At 39.3% G+C, this 17,779-nt stretch overlaps 1 protein-coding gene across 1 annotated transcript in view; it reads right to left on the minus strand.

Annotated features, from left to right (window-relative positions):
• The window catches only part of LOC132861162 (ubiquitin carboxyl-terminal hydrolase 22-like), a 43,906-nt gene that overhangs the window by 3,769 nt on the left and 22,358 nt on the right, over nucleotides 1-17,779 (minus strand). The window contains exons 3-12 of the mRNA XM_060892550.1: nucleotides 13,779-13,892; nucleotides 13,067-13,168; nucleotides 9,882-10,048; nucleotides 8,775-8,922; nucleotides 8,372-8,477; nucleotides 7,021-7,179; nucleotides 4,261-4,387; nucleotides 2,945-3,036; nucleotides 1,511-1,573; nucleotides 1,051-1,200 (exon numbers count right to left, since the gene is read on the minus strand). Of these exons, the coding sequence (XP_060748533.1) occupies nucleotides 1,051-1,200; nucleotides 1,511-1,573; nucleotides 2,945-3,036; nucleotides 4,261-4,387; nucleotides 7,021-7,179; nucleotides 8,372-8,477; nucleotides 8,775-8,922; nucleotides 9,882-10,048; nucleotides 13,067-13,168; nucleotides 13,779-13,892 (1,228 nt within the window). The remainder of the gene's footprint in view (nucleotides 1-1,050; nucleotides 1,201-1,510; nucleotides 1,574-2,944; nucleotides 3,037-4,260; nucleotides 4,388-7,020; nucleotides 7,180-8,371; nucleotides 8,478-8,774; nucleotides 8,923-9,881; nucleotides 10,049-13,066; nucleotides 13,169-13,778; nucleotides 13,893-17,779) is intronic.

Raw genomic sequence — 17,779 nt, forward strand, 5'->3', positions numbered from 1 at the left:
CATGAACCAAATTCGGATATGTTGTAGACCCTGGTCTGAAGTTTGTTGCTATTACTTTCCTAAGCGATCCAAGATGGCCTTTTTCCCCATAGACTCCCATTATAAATTTTGGAGGTTTATAACTCGGCAAGCTTTCGAACTACCTACACCAAACTCGGCCAGCTCCTTTAGGGTGATACTCTGAACAAACTTTTAAATTGGTGCACCGACTGGCCTTTCGGTTGTCCCGCAGCCCCACCCCCAAAATATGCAAAATCCAAAAACTTTTTACAACATGGACATGTGACATATCAAAACACTCACAACAATGAGGGGAACTTCCTCACGTGTATTCTGATGACGTCACATGCTCATCTCCACTTACCTCCAAATGTTTTGGCACCCTAGCTTTCTGTTTACTTGCTTCCAAAAGTAACACTGACCCTTATGTCCAAAAAGCATTGGCCTTTGCAAATATTTGCATCGTCAAAGCCAACATCAAAGTTTGTCGCGACGAACTGTACAAATCTAGTTTAGATTACAACTCTAACAGCAATCTAGTATCATAAAGCAAATATCATAAATTGCAAAATAATAAATCTGTGTATAATATTACACTATATAAGTAAGTAGAAATTCTTAACATACATGTATGTGGACAACCTGCTAGGCACATTTGTGCCTATAGCTAAATGAGTGGCCTTAAATGGAGGATGCAACAGTACTCCAACAGCAGTATCATGTAGGCTTTCTAAGTGGATAATGACCTGGAGGTTGAACTGTCATGTTCAAATTTGGCTTCCAAATTCCACTCAACACTTCTGAGATGAACTAGAACACCAGAAATCTCTATTCAACCCCACTATGACTATGAACAGGCACAAATCCCCATGCAACATTCCAAAATCTAGTGGAAATCCTTCCCAGAAGAGTGGAAGTGTTTACAACAACACAGGAGGAACCAGTTCCATATGAATACCATGCCTTTGAATCTAGATGTTCAACAAGCACATATGGGTCCAAATACTTTTACATAAGGTTCCTTTTGTTCTCATTAGAATCTCTACACACCCTTCACTGTCCAGTACGTCCTTAATGCTGGCCTTGGTAATGATGGCATCGTCGCATTTAAACCATTGGTCCTTGTGCTGGCGGATGAAACTGGTGTAGTGGCCACTTTCTAATGTACCCTGGTGATTCACTACAGCAAACAGGGAGTATCTAGGGAATAAACACAAACGCATGCTTTAATACACACACACACAAGCGTACATGCATATAAATACAACCTTAATGGTTTCAGCTGGTTTAAATACAAATCCGGGAACTGACAGAGAGGTAGATGCAGAGCAAAACTATCTAGATATATTCTTAAAATCAGAAAAAGCAGGCAATTGCGTCTTTGTTCAGTTCTCACAACCATTATTTTATTCACTCAATTCATCAGCAAAAACAGCTAACTAAGCTTTCATATGGAAACTTGCATAACAAAGTGCTTAAGGCAAGCCAATAACTAAGGAATGTTACTTACTTATTGTCGTTGTTTAATACGTCTACTGATTGCTGGTACTGTCCATTTACTCTGCTTTCTTTGCTGTCAAAACAAAACAAAAAAACAATAGTCGTCTCTCTCTCTCTCATTGTTATTTTAGTCTAAAATATAATAAAATGCTTCTCTTTTGAAAGATTTATTTTCTCCATTCAAAGCTCTGAAATTAAAATATGAAAACTAGGGAAGATTATTTTAATTACTACTCAAAGTAAGGCAAGATTATTACAGCTAAAACGATGCTGTCCCCTAATATCATTTCATTAAACACATACACTTTCTGAAATAAAGTACTAATTTCCCCACATGTCAAATCCAAATACTGTAAAACTCTTTTGCAGTCAGAAAATCTTCAAATTCTTTTTAAAATGTACATATAAACATAAATCCACTTTGAATTAATATTTCGAGGTGATATGTGCTATTGGAAGGTCACAAACAATTTGCTAATTGACACATTTGTGAATGTGTAAATAAATGTGTACAGCTACACTTGTGAAGACAAAGTTACACAAACCTCCTTTTTATGGTTCTTAGAAATGCATTTGTTGTTTTTTGTTGAAAGGCATTTATTAAGTTGTGTTGTATGCATAGTGATGAAGTAATGAGTGACAAAATATTGGGTCCAACAGCATTGTCTGGCATATAATGGCCAATAAAGGTATATAATGGCCAAAAAAACTGACTCGCTTTCATTAATAAAAAAAAGAAAGAAAAAGTTTTAAAGTAAGGATTAAATCGTGAACAAAAGTCAAGTACAAGTAGGTACTTTTTATTATCTGAATCGAGATCTGTATGTTATAAACGGTGTTAGTGTTGACTGTATCATGCTGGGACCAAACAGAAAAAAACATATATCGTCGCTGTCAGGCGAAATCCTCGTATCTCCAAAACCGTTATTTTTCAGGAAATAAAAAAGTCCGCGTTGCAATGGATTGTCTTGCGCTAAATTCCTGTCCTCAGACGAGCACCAGAACTAGCGGGGGTCAAGATTTTTTTTCTTTGAGCCCAGTGTTTTGAAGACATTTACCTCAGAAGACGCGTTGATTCGTTGCGACTCTTCTCGAGGAGAAATATGCCGCGAATCTCTCCCGCGGAGTGAGGAAGAGGTGGACAGTTGAAGTGTCCAATGGAGTTATGAGATTCGCGCTCAAGCTATTTTCAAGACTTTAGATTGGTTAATAACTTGTAAAAATAACAGACCCACGTGGGGACTGGCCAATAGCATCCATATGTGAAAAAATATGAAATTGACAAAATTTGGACATACGAGGTTTCCGCCTGACAGCGACGATATACAAAAAATAACACATGTAAACGTATACGGAGCATAAAATAATTCTTATTTGTTCCAATAGCAATTGAAATACACTCAACAGTAGTACATGCATGTATATGAGTGGTGAATTAGCTCACCTGGAGGCCATGAAAGGTGTCATGTCCAGCTCTAATGGAAACGATACATAAGTAGTGATCTTTCTACGCAACTTGGCTGAATGCTCGAAGCGCTGGTACAGCAAAAGATGAGAAACAAGAAAAAGAGGAGCAGAAGGGTGTGGGAGTGTGAAAGAACAGAAGGAGAGATATGAAGTGTTAATGCAAAATAAATGTAGACCAGTAAATGTTTAGTCCAAATTTCTTGTTTAAAAAAAAAGTTGTTCTAAGGATATCTAGAAATAAACATTACACATTCTGTACTTTCAAAATAATTATAATTATTTTTTCTTTAATTAATTATTTCTTCTATCATACACACTGTATTTAAAATGTTACCTTATGCTGGCGTTGATGATGTAAACGTATTATCATTATTCTTAGATATAGTGTACTAGAGCATAGTTTTAAAAAAAGTTTTAAGTAAAATAAAAAAACTGCGTTAATCCATTTTTACAGGGTACAGGGCTTATTCAATATTTATGTCAATAACCGTAGTAGCTTTCCTACTTAAATACTTAATGAAATACTTGAATTGCTGCTGCTGTTAAAAAATGTGGTGGCCATTTTTATACCTTTTTTGTATAAAAAAAATATGAGTCATTAATATAATAGCTTTGCAGCTGCTTTACATAGCATTTTACAATGCTTCACTAAACAAGTACCAAGTAATAATGCATTTTTAAATTTAAATTTAATCAAAACCATAAATTGAAAACTTGCAATATTTTTTAATGGTAAAAAAACCCAAAATGTATATTAACTGCTAATATATAAACCCACACATTTTGTTTTTAGTGCTTAATTTCATTATTTTTAAACATTGTGAAATTCTTCGTGTTCGAATGTTATTGCTTTTCGTGTTAGTTTTATTGCTATATGGTATTATACATATAGTTTCACGTAAACTCCATAGCGACTTTTTGTTGCTAAGGACCGCCCAAGAGGGAGTCTGACTTTCATGTAAAGCAACCAGTGAAGACAAAGTCGTTGTCCCTAAAAGAACAGACCAGTGTGCATCCATAGATTGTTCATGTTCAAGTACGTTTTAGCTGACATAAGCACTCAATGTCTCAGTTGTAAATGTGAAGAAGCTTCCTTCTTCCACGAGGGATGTACGCCTTTGTACACCACGCCTTTGTTTCCAGGTTGACCGTTAAGAAAATGTGATGCGTGCAACAAATCGTTCCCAATTTTGTTTTCCATTTGCGGTTTACGGACGTGACATCTGAGGCTGAGAATAGTTCCAGTGTGTTTTACAACCGCTGTTAATAATAATTACTGTTAATTAAACTTGCCTTCAGATGAAAACATGCGACTATAGGAAGCTTCTTCATTGTCAGCTGTTTGGTGGACTCCTGATAGCTATGACAGCCTCCACATTTAATTTTGGCACTGCTACCTAGATGCTCAGGCCGAGTGAATCTGCAGAGGAGAATGAGAACAAGACAAAGAGAAAAAAGAGAAATGTATGCAATGTACTCGATCCATGTACAAGTGTAGACAATTCAATACAAGTGTTAATTGTAATTCTTTATATTGTCTGCCTATCCAACTCCAACTACGTACACAACCAACTGCATTCAGACAAACATACATTTGTATTCAAAACATTCAATTCTCCACAATGAACAGCACAAAGTTCCCTATATCAGGAGTTCATTTCTAAATTATACAGGGGTTTATAATTAACCTTAAAAAATGGCCACAAACACAAAACATATTTTGTTCTGGTCACCACAACACATGGCATGTTAATCTAAACTAAGTTAAATTAAAATATGTGAATAATAATTAAAAAAAAAAAACAAAAAAAAAAACACTACGCTTTAATGTTACATTATTTCTTAAGCAATGCTACCATCTAGTGGTCTGGATTACAAACACATTCATAATACTGCAAATAGAAGTCATTTTTATGATGTATGTACATTTAGATATGTTTGGTTCAAAATGCATCCTGTAAGCGTTTGTCTTTTATAATGGTAAGAAACCTGACACTGGCATCTAAAACACTGTAAATGTAAATGTAAAGATATTAGACGTCATCAGATATCATCAGTTACTGTTACCAGAGTAAATTGTGAGAAAGTATTGATAAGCGCCGAAGGCTATTGATTATAAATTTTGCTGAACAATATTCAAGTCTTTTTTTATTCAAACATAATTACAGAATAAGCGATAAACACATTGCATATTAAATCTTACATTAATACTATATTCATAACCTTCATATCAACCTATCAGTCATTGTAGTCACATGCTATATTTTCCCATATTTTATCTATTTATTTTACATTATAATTCCTCTCACTTTATTGTACAGCAAATTGCATATTTCTGTATTATTCCATTTTATCTCATTTTAGTTTTAAATTCTATTATGAATATTTTTACAATTTTGACTCTTTCTTGATTTTAATGCACAGATGGTCGTAAAAAGTATTTCGAAAAATAAAGTTCCAAAAGGTTCTAAACCGTCATTTAGAATAAAGCTCTTCTTATGTTAAAAAAAACAAAAATTAATCTATGACATTTTATATTTAATTCCCTCATTAATTTTGACCTTTATATAATGGCACTGCTGAGCCAATGCAAGTTAAAGAGTGAATTAGATTTAATTTTTTTTTTCAAATGTATTAAGTGTAAAAAATCAACCAGGTTAATGATTTTCTCTACAGGTCAAGTAATTAATTTTAACTTCAAAAATGCCAATTCTGTTAAAACCTACAGAATGTTTAAAAAATATATCAATCTGAGATCAACAGATGCAGAGCAACATACAATGCTTTGAATTCTCTATGGATGAACATATCAATTCTGGTTCACTTTTTTTTTGTAAACAAACAGGACATCATTTGAAGACAGCCAGTGACTCAGTTGTTCTGACATCTACCAAAACACACAGTCTGCATACCTGCTTGTACCCTGAAAGATGGTGGGACCGCTCGAGCTGTGCTAGAACATCTAATAGGACATAACGCAGTGCAAGGAGTGAATATTATTCCATATTTAACTATTTATATAACTATTTTTGAATTATTGTCCGCTGTTTTCAGGTGATATAAACATTATATAAATGTATTTTGCATATAAGTCAGCTGTACCCACAGAGCACTTTATTAGGAACACTATACTAATACTGGCTCTCAAAACAGCCTTTATGGCGTGGATTCCACAAGATTCCACATGTTGACGTGATAGTATCATGTTATTTTTCAGGTGTATTTTCATGATCTGAATCTCCCATTCTACCGCATCCAGCAGCAGTTCCATTGGGTTCAGATCCGATGAGTAGGAAGGCCTCTGTAGAACGCTGAACATGTTCAGAAAGATTTCATGCTTTGTGAAATGGTGCCTCATTATGCTGGATGAAGACATTAGTAGACGGGTAAATCATGTCCATGTGAAGGGATGCTAGACAGTCAGCAACAATACTTGCAGTCTGTGGCATTCAAGCAATAATTAATTGGTATTAACAGGCCCAAAGTGTTGGTACCTCCACCAGCCTGGACTGTTTACACAGTTGGTGACAAATTCTGGCACTACTGTATGTCTGCCTCAGTAGAAATCAGCATTCACCAGACCACAGTCAAAATCACAGACCACAATTTTCCCCATTCTGATGTGGTTGATGTGAATATTATCCAAAGCTGCAGGGCCGTGATCTGCATAATTTTGTATCTGCCACATGACTGATTGATTAAATAATTACATGAATGAGTAGGTGTACACTGTGATCTGTGTATATTATACATGTTTCAGTCAACTTATCCAGGAACAGAATTAACTATAATTAACTTACTAAATAAATAAATAAATAAAAACTTTGAACAATGTTTTAGGCTCAGGTTATCTCAAGTCTGTAACCTAGTGAACCAGAGTTAATGTATTAAATGACAGAGACTTAAAAGCCCATTTGTACGTCGCTCTGGATAAGGGTGTGTGCCAAATGCATCATATACCTTCTATGTTTTGTCTAACACATAGGGTACATCATAAACACACTGAATAAACACCAGGCTGCACTGAATGAGATAAAGCAAATGTGAACCTACCGACGCAGGCAGTCTGTGAGTGTGGTGGAGCCAGTCATGTGACCCTCTCCATTAACCACAGCACTGTCACCACCCGGACTCAAAGGCCAGAATGGCGTGGACGAGCCAGGCAGGTCCAGACTGATGTCCCAGAATGGGTCTATCGTAGTGGAAACCCCACTGCAATAAAACAGAAGCAAGTGGTTAGAGAATGTGTGTTGATGCGTATGCGCAATATATTAGTTAAGCGCCAACTGAATGCAGTTATATCATATCATTATTGTCATGAGACACTACAAAATATAGCCACAGTTCCACTTGTGAATAAGGTCCCTTACTATGGCCAAATTCCAAAACAACAATGAATGTGTCTATTTTAATCCTGCTTTATGACAAAGAACATTATGCTTATGGTGCTTTAAAGTTTCAATGCAACAAATACACATGGAGGCATTTTAATTCAGTATAGTAAACAGATATATAACTAACATGTATGTAGTACTGAATCAATTAGTAACGTGTGTCCTGAATATTTATGAGTGCTTGTTTACTTACAAGCATCTTACCATTTTATTTATGAATGCATGGGCTCCACCTAAGTCTTTTGCAGTTTAATTAAATGCAATAAACTCTCAAGAGACTTGAGTCAAGACAAGGTCATCATTTCCTCCTTGCAGCTACCTAATTTCAGACCCTGAATTTTATGCGTTAATATGAATAACCATATAATAAGCTAAGGGCACATCCTAACAACATGCAGTTGGATTGGCTATGCTACATAACCCCTAGGTGTAAATAAGTGTGTGAATTTTTTTTGGCAGTTTCTGAGGAGAAATAAAGGATTGAATAATAAGCTGAAAATTTAGGGAGCTAATTCAATAAAACAAAAGGAATGCAGCTCTGCCAAAAAGGACAATAACCTGAGTGTCTGTGTAAAATCACAAAACAGCACGTGGTTTAATTATTAGTACAATTGCTAATGAGACGCGCTCATGTCAGCTTCTTCTCTACAGCATCAGAAGGATTCGGACATTTTTGTCCTCACAAGCTGCCCAGGTACTTGTTTAGTCTACTGGACTACTGCAACTCACTGCTGGCAGGTTTATGAACGCAATTCGTCCTCTGCAAATGATCCAAAATGCAGCTGCACGACTTGTTTTCGGTAGAGTACACGAGAGGGAGCGAATACCTCATAGAGACAGCTAGAGTAAATGTGTGTGTGTGTGTACAGTTGGGCTGGTTCAGGCAGAATGAGCTTCACGGTGTATATCTTTTGGGTCCTACATGTATGTGTAGACAAAAAGACACACGGGCACAAAGAAACGCACACAAACATGTGTGCACACAAAGAGGCACACACAGTTGGCCTTACTGGCAAACTTGACAGGTCACGTCTGACTGTAGTCCGCCAGTGAAAATTTGGTCAATGATGCAGTTACAGTGATTCGGATTGTTGGCTTTCTTCCCGTTGTCATCGTCTGAGGGAAAGAGAGGGAGAGAAAAGCAAAAAGACATTTCTGTCAGTCATTTTCAGATATTTACATTATCCTTAACTTGATTTTATACTTAACTTTTGTTTTGTTTCATGGCTGCATTGCAATATAATCCTCAATATAACCTCAATTTTATCAGTCTGCATTTTTAAACACTGGTCACTTTTTTTTCCTTAATATTTTGCTTTATTCTATTTTGTGACTTTGCAGCACAGAGGTGTGAAATGCATAAAGATTCTTTCAGACTACTGCAAAGTTAAGCACTGCATGTGTGTGTCTTACCTTTGCAGTGGCGGTGCAGCACATCCAGGGCGGCAATGAGGAACTCATGTGCATCCTGTTGCTCATAGCCAGCCAGGTGACGTGCATGTGTCCACACCAGGTGGAGCAGCCGGAAAGGGATATGAGGAGACCGGTGGCCCGAATAGAACTTAATAGAGACAGAGACCAATGGACAAAAAGATAGCAAGAGATAGATTGATAAGGAGAGACCACAGAATTTCTAACCCTTGATCGAGTGCAATATATTTGCTGAGTCTAGCAGCAGGCCAGATTCAACAAGCTTAAAAAAAAAAAAATACATTCACACCCTCCCTGTGGTCTTCATCTTTCCATTTCTCTCTCTATTCTCTACCATTTCATCTTTGTTCAAACAGTTATTTTTTCTTCTTGTCTCCTGGCAGTATTCACACATTTCACAGCTAGTTAATGCACTAAACACAAGTGGAATAAGAAAGAGTGTGTGTAGTCGTGGCCATCTGGAAAACCAGTCTATGGGTTGCCACATTAATGATGTCACGTTGCTCCCCACTTTTCCATACTCTACCAATACAAAGAATGGTATGTAAGGGATGGGTGGGTTTAGGCAACAGTGATTTATTTGTTCAGTGACAGAAACAACCTTCAGAAAATTTTACACCCATAAACTCGTCATAAGCTTGCCATGACAACCCACACTCGATTGCAGCACGCCCACACTCAATTGCAGCATTTGACCAAAGGTTGTAACTCTTACTTTTAAACACTGGCTATGGAGAGCATGGACAGTAAAAAATACAGTCCTTATTAAGAACCAAACAAAAACCTGTATTTTTAAAATCATTCATGCGGTTCATACATGATGATATATACATGATAATGATATCAAATCAACACACAGAATATTAGCCTGATAACTGATAACATTGACTACATAGTTTGTCGTTTTGAGGAGGTGCATATGCATCATTCATCACAGATAGCTGACTAGCTTGTCCCTAACAAAGATGAACATGAAGGCATTAATGTTTTCCCCAAGCTGTAGCTGGAATGCGCAAAGGTTGAAAATTCAGAGTTCCAACTTGTGAGGTACGTTGAACACAGCATATCCCTTACACCTAGTAGGCTCACCTCTTGAAAGAGCTGAGACATCTCACACACCAGGCAGGAGTTGGCCTGCATCTCACACTTGTGCCTGTCTGACAGGAAGAAATCACGCAGCAGCGGTGTGTGTGTAAGTGCCTGCACAATGCAGTTCATGAAGCATGTGTTGCCCAAGTTGATCAAGCCCCGTAAACCTGAAGAGAACATGTGTGCACAACAGTCAGAGCTCAGAATGGATCACCATTAACATGCATAGAGTACTACATGAATACAGACTGAGTGAGATGACCCAAGCAGGGCAACATAGGGAAAAAAATCATTTCCTATGATGCATTGACAATTGACAACTTAATGACTCTGGGTGACACACAGACACACACACACAATTCTGGGCATTAGCACACTCTCTGATCACACTCTGACTATAGGTACATGTCATGTTCTTTCTCTCAACACACCCCCTCTGGTTTACTGATCACACTGTGGGAATTTGTAAATTGACTTTGTATGGCTGCTTTGTCTGTTTGTGTGTGTGAGTGTGTGTGTATGTACAGTATGTATGAGAGACAGAGAGAGAGAGAGAGAGAGAGAGAGAGAGAGAGAGAGAGAGAGAGAGAGAGAGAATGCTTCAACTGGTAGTCTGAGCATATCTGTCGCAATCATAACTTTAGCAACAATATTGGACATACAGAATTTTATAAAATGTAGTATTATAATTTCCCTTTATTGGAAGTAAGTGGCCCAAAACATGTTTAAATGTGACACTGCCTCTGGGAACACAATGAAATCCATGAAGACATGACTTGCCAAGGCTGGAGTAAGTACTTGAGTGACCTGTGATAGAGCCCTGACCTCAATCCCACTGAACACATTTGGAATGAACTGGAATCCAGACTGCACCACTGGCCTCCTCCCTCGAAATCAGATCCTGACCTCACTAAAGCCGCGTTCACACTGCAAGTCTTAATGCTCAATTCGGATATTTTGCTCAGATCTGATTTTTTTTGTTTGGCTGTTCACATTACCTTTTAAAATGTGGCCTATATCAGATGCCAGTGTGAACTGTTTGCTGTTTCGAACTGACCCGCATGCGCAAACTAACAAGAACAATGACGTCACACGCAGCACGCCGTTGCGGTAAAGTTGGCGAGGTCAACTTTTGATTATTTGATCCATTTTGTAGGCGTAGTCACGTTTGTGTGTGTACTCGCCGGCGTATAATTGTCCGTCTTGGTTGTTCACACTGCGGCCACATTGGAAAAAAATCAGATTTGGGTCTGATACAGGACCACATATGGAAATGGTCTGAACCTGATTTGAAAAAATCAGATCTGGGCTAGATTTGAGTGTTCACACTACTCCTGAAGAAGTCTGACCTGGTCACTTGACCCCAAAAAAATCAGGTTTGGGCCACTTTTACCTGCAGTGTGAACGTGGCCTAACACTCTTGGGGCTGATTGAGCAATTCCTCACAAACATTCTCCAAAATCTAGTGGAAAGCCCCCCCTCCCCGAAGAGTTAATAAGGTTAATACAGCAGCAAAGAGGGAATAAATCCTGAATTTCCAAAAAGCTCATGAGTTTTATTAGCAGGTTAGGGCAAACCTTTGGCCATGTAGTGTGTGTGAGACATGATATACCTTGTGTTTGGTTTAAGGCTGTTTATTTTCTAAAGGACCAATAACGCTTAGTTCACAAAAACCCAGATAAAGGTTTTAAAACCTGAACACTCACAAAAGACGAAACATGATAGAAGAATGTTATGTTCAAGACAATTTTCTCTATTTAAGAGCTATTTACCATTTTAATAATATTCACTAATAGGTGACAAGATCCCAGGCAGTACTTTTTAGAAAAATTATCCCTGGGACTTTACACTGTCTGAATAAGTGTATATAAAGTCATTTATGGCTTACTTTATTTTCAGGTTGTTTGTTTTTCATTTATGTACGTAATCAGTCCCCTTAAGTAAATGAGCAAATGTGTAGAAACGTGTTGAGGTTTTTGACTGTACATACACAAACTTCTAAAAGCTACATACTATTCCTCTGTTGCTTGGATCTTAGGGTAAAATGATAGTATTTAAAAATGCAGAGGAGTATCACAGGGGAAGTTGTGGCCTAATGGTTAGAGAGTCTGACTCCTAACCCTAAGGTTGTGGGTTCGAGTCTCGGGCCGGCAATACCACGACTGAGGTGCCCTTGAGCACGGCACCGAACCCCCCCAACTGCTCCCCGGGTGCCGCAGCATAAATGGCTGCCCACTGCTCCGGGTATGTGTTCACGGTGTGTGTGTGTTCACTGCAGTGTGTGTGTCCACTTTGGAAGGGTTAAATGCAGAGAACGAATTCTGAGTACAGGTCACCATACTTAGCCGTATGTCACGTCACAGACATTTTGGCAGCTGGTATCTGATTACAAACTGAGCTGATTAGGCTTATGCCCTTTTCTCTAAGGTACATTGCTATCCAGCAGCTTGATTGAAGCACAACGTGAGAAAATCACATTTAAGCCTTTTCCAGATGGGATTAAATTTACATTGGCCAGTTTTACAGGTGCTCCTCATTTTATTTGTCCTAATCAGCCATGTCTGTGTGTGTGTGTTTTTTTTACTGTCCTCCTTATTACAGGCTGAATTTATCTGAATTTACTGTTTTTACTTTGTCTGATCATTTTACCACCGTCTGGATTCACATGTACATGATTTTCTATGCAGAAGTCACGTCACTTTGGATAAAGTTGCGGTATTTAGTCTCCAAGTGCACATGTTAATGACCTACCAAGAAAAAAAGTAAATTGAAAAGGAGACATTTCCAGATCATCAGTGTGGTTTGTTTTTATAAGGTTTGTTATATAGACAAACAATTTTGTCCAAGGTTATCTGTAAGATTTCAAATCCTGTTTTGGTCCATTTAAGCCACAAGGATGTCTACTGGGTTTTCCCAGACTGGTAAAGAAACAGTTAAAATAAGAAGGGAATTGCTCCATCTTGGATTTGCCTTTCTAAAAGATTTTTTTTGATAGCTTTTGATAAAAAACCATGGTTACCTGAAGTTTCTGACAAATTATTATATTGTTTTAGTATAATTTCCTTTTGTTCAAAAGTTACAATTTCCATTTCTGTGGATGATGAGATACAAACCAATGGACTCACAACATTCAAACAGTGCTAGAAAAAAAGCCAAGTTAAGCATGGAAAAACAGTCATCATTACCTATGGTGCAGTTGGAAGTAATTTTCCTACGCTTTGGATTATGGCGTAGCAGCTCCAGTTCCCGCTTTGTGGGCTCCCACGTTGAATACTTTTCTCCTACACCTGAAGACAGAAAACATACAATACATTGTGTATTCATATGCTGAAAGTATGTGTTGTACATTGTGATTATATAGCCAAGACTTGTGAACATCCATATTTGTTTTTCAAATGTCCAGTTCTTGATTTCAAAAGCTTTCTACTAGACTATGGAACAAGGCTGTAAAGATTTGTGTTCAGGCAAAAGATCAAGAAGCAAGAAGACCTGGCACACAGATGTCATTTCTGTTCATCCAACACCATGGTGGTCAGTGGAGTTGATGTCAGGGCTCTTTGCAGGCAACTAGGGCTTTTTGCAGGCAACTAGAGCTCTTCTACATCCTCCTTGTCAAATCCTACCTTCATGAACCTTTTTTTGTGCACAAGGTCATGATCATGCTGGAACAGAGTTAATCCTCTTAGTTACAGTCAAGGAAAGTCCAAGACATTCAAGACAATTGTCCATCCATATGACAACAGCTTGGAGAATGCCCACATTGTATGTGATTTTCAGGTGAACATACAGTAGAGTGCATGAACATTTGAACATATAGTGTATGTTTTGTAGATATTGAATGTTTTTAGACTGTTCTGCCAAGTCAAAGCATTCACTGTTTGTGAATTAAACACTGACCTTGAAGTTTCCAGGCCTTCCTCTGTTCTTCTTTGGCAATCTGTTCCATGTCTTTGTCGTATATGTAGTCTTGGCAAACGAAGCAGTATATTCCGCCGTATAACAAGTCAATAGCTATAGCAGAGAGAAGGAAAAAAAATAAACAAATTTGATTTTTGACTAAACAATATCAGGATGTAAATGATTTACTATTCACCTATTACAACTAAAGTTAAGCGTATAAAACATAAGGGTCTTGGCTTTGGTAAGTTACAGTACTACATGATAAGTTGTGCTTTACTGAGAGAGAAGGACAAAAAAAAACAAAAATCTTTCACATGGTTGAAACATTTGAGCACACAAGTGAGCTCTAGTGAAAACAATAGTACAATAAAGCCCAATTCAGCATTTAAGTACACCATTAACACATCAATGTAAAACTGTATGAAGCTGAGTGTGAAACAGCCTATAAATATTAAGTGTGAAATTATATTCAAAATAAATTACAAGGGCACCAAAACGACAAGGGCAATAGTCTTTAGTTTTTGGTCAAGCAGTTAAAAATGCCAAAAAGTTTAACCCTGTTTCACTCATGTACTTTTCCTCTAGAGGTTTAATACTCTAACTGAAATAAAGAGGTGAAGGCCATATATAATAAATACTGTGTCAGGCTGATCAGCAGTGTACGTGTTTACGTTTTGTACTATATATTTTGTTGCACACTCTTTTTCCCCTTTTATTCCTTGGGTTCAACTTGACCTCATCCACTGAGATCACAATTCTCTTTGTCCTCTAATTAAAGATGAGTTTAAATGTGTGTTTAAAGGCTGCGTTTAAAAATAAGGGCATTGCTAGCTATGTGCAGTTGCCGTGACAACCTATTTATAGGCTCCTGATGCAGAACTGGTGAAGAAATGTGGGGGTGGAAGCAAGAGGAATATGTGGGTGGGTGAAGGATGCATTGTGTATTTACATTTGTGCGAATAAATGCTGCAGGTGTGAAAGGTCTAGCACAGCTAGCACTGTATTAACTGTTCTTTTATTTCTACTGTAAGTTAAAAAGCAGAAATTTATCAAGTCTTTAAGAATGCTTATTGTTATGAAACAGTATTTTATACTATTTATGCTTACAAATAAAAGGCTCTAAATATTTTTTTGCATTAGTGAGTCATTGAAAAATATGTTTTGGATTCTTAATAATCCATTAAAACGGTATAAAACTTTGTACAACATTAAAGAAAGTAACATTAAATTAAAGGCCACTTTTCAGATCAAAACATTAAAGGTTGTCTGGGGGAAAAGGACACAAACTGTGCAGAGCCAAGAGAACTAATGTAAGTTTAAAGGGTCATTTCAGACATTTAATTAAACATTGTGCCTTTTTTAAGCATATTCTGTATACTGACTATATTCTACGGTGGCTGAGAAGTGCAAAACACATTAACAAATCCGAAAACACATTAACAAGTCTGAAAACACAACGACAAGTCAGACAACCCAGAAACGGTAGTGTATCGTTTTTGAATGGAAACTTACCAATCATTGGACAAGACACCTGTCACTCAAGATATACAGGTATGGAATCTTATGTGTAATGTGTAAAGTTCTCCGTTTAAATATAAGAAAATAACAGAATTAATCCACAGTAATCCATTCCATCCATCCATTCCAACTTTTCCCTGCAGCAGATTGTTGAACTTCATGTATAACTTGAGTGACAGGTGTCTTGTCCAATCACAAACTATACCAACCGCTTCCGGGTTGTCTGAAATGTCGTTGTGTTTTCTGATTTGTTAATGTGTTTTCTTGTTAATTTGTTTTCGGATTTGTTAATGTGTTTTCTTGTTAATTTGTTTTCAGATTTGTTAATGTGTTTTCTTGTTAATTTGTTTTCTGATTTGTTAATGTGTTTTCTGATTTGTTAATGTGTTTTCTTGTTAATGTGTTTTCTGATTTGTTAATGTGTTTTCAGATTTGTTAATGTGTTTTCTTGTTAATTTGTTTTCTGATTTGTTAATGTGTTTTCTGATTTGTTAATGTGTTTTCTTGTTAATTTGTTTTCTGATTTGTTAATGTGTTTTCTGATTTGTTAATGTGTTTTCTGATTTGTTAATGTGTTTCGTGCACCGATTCAGACAACCTGGAAGCGGTAGGTATAGTTTGTGAATGGAAACTTACCGATCATTGGACAAGACGACTGTCATTAAAGATATAAAGGTGAATGAAAGGTGTCTCGTCTGATGATGGTAAGTTTACATTAACAAACTGTACCAACCTCAGTTGCAACACTCATTTTAAAATATCTAATACAGGCCTATCCTTTTTTACAGTATGACAGGGTATTTGTGAATGTGTGTGTGTGTGTGTGTGTGTGTGTGTGTGTGTGTGTGTGTGTGTGGGGAAGGTTTAGCTCTAAACGAAATTTGTCCTCTGCAAATGATCCAAAATACACACTCTCTCTCTCTCTCACACTCTCTCTCATACTCTCGCTTACTCGCTCATACTCTTTCGCGCTCTCTCGTACTCTTTCGCGCGATCTCTCTCTCTCTCTTTCGCGCGATCTCTCTCTCTCTCGTACTCTTTCGCGCTCTCTCTCTCATTCTCTCGCTCGTACTCTCGCTCGCTCACGCTCTCGCTCTCTCTCGCTCGCTCTCTCGCTCGCTCACGCTCTCTCTCTCTCGCTCGCTCTCGCTCGCTCATGCTCTCTCTCGCTCGCTCGCTCACGCTCTCTCTCGCTCGCTCGCTCACGCTCTCTCTCGCTCGCTCTCTCGCTCGCTCTCTCGCTCACGCTCTCTCTCGCTCACACTCTCTCTCGCACGCTCTCTCTCGCTCACACTCTCTCTCGCTCACACTCTCTCTCGCTCACACTCTCTCTCGCTCACACTCTCTCTCGCTCACACTCTCGCTCACGCTCTCTCGCTCTCGCTCACGCTCTCTCGCTCTCGCTCTCGCTCACGCTCTCTCGCTCACGCTCTCGCTCTCTCGCTCACGCTCTCGCTCACACTCTCTCGCTCACGCTCTCTCTCTCTCGCTCACGCTCTCTCTCTCTCGCTCACGCTCTCTCTCGCTCGCTCACGCTCTCTCTCGCTCGCTCACGCTCTCTCTCGCTCACGCTCTCTCGCTCACGCTCTCTCGCTCACGCTCTCTCTCGCTCGCTCTCTCGCTCGCTCTCTCGCTCGCTCTCTCGCTCGCTCTCTCGCTCACGCTCTCTCTCTCGCTCGCTCTCTCTCTCGCTCGCTCGCTCACGCTCTCGCTCGCTCTCTCGCTCACGCTCTCTCTCGCTCGCTCTCGCTCTCTCTCTCTCACGCTCTCTCTCGCTCTCTCGCTCACGCTCTCTCTCGCTCGCTCTCGCTCTCGCTCTCTCTCGCTCGCTCTCTCTCGCTCGCTCTCTCTCGCTCGCTCTCTCGCTCGCTCTCTCTCGCTCACGCTCTCTCGCTCACGCTCTCTCGCTCACGCTCTCTCGCTCTCTCTCGCTCGCTCACGCTCGCTCTCGCTCGCTCTCTCTCGCTCACGCTCTCGCTCGCTCGCTCTCTCTCTCTCGCTCACGCTCTCGCGCTCTCGCTCGCTCGCTCTCTCTCGCTCGCTCATACTCTCGCTCATACTCTCGCTCATACTCGCTCTCTCACGCTCATACTCGCTCTCTTACGCTCTCTCTCGCTCACGCTCTCTCGCTCACGCTCTCTCGCTCACGCTCTCTCGCTCACGCTCTCTCTCTCTCGCTCACGCTCACGCTCTCTCGCTCACGCTCTCTCGCTCACGCTCTCTCGCTCACGCTCTCTCTCTCACGCTCTCTCTCGCTCACACTCTCTCTCGCTCACACTCTCTCTCGCTCACACTCTCTCTCGCTCACTCTCTCGCTCACGCTCTCTCTCGCTCACGCTCTCTCGCTCACGCTCTCTCGCTCTCGCTCTCTCGCTCTCGCTCACGCTCTCTCGCTCTCGCTCACGCTCTCTCTCGCTCACGCTCTCGCTCACGCTCTCTCGCTCACGCTCTCGCTCTCTCGCTCACGCTCTCGCTCTCTC

The sequence above is a fragment of the Tachysurus vachellii genome, chromosome 18 (assembly GCF_030014155.1).
Source record: "Tachysurus vachellii isolate PV-2020 chromosome 18, HZAU_Pvac_v1, whole genome shotgun sequence".
Classification (NCBI taxonomy): Eukaryota; Metazoa; Chordata; class Actinopteri; order Siluriformes; family Bagridae; genus Tachysurus; species Tachysurus vachellii.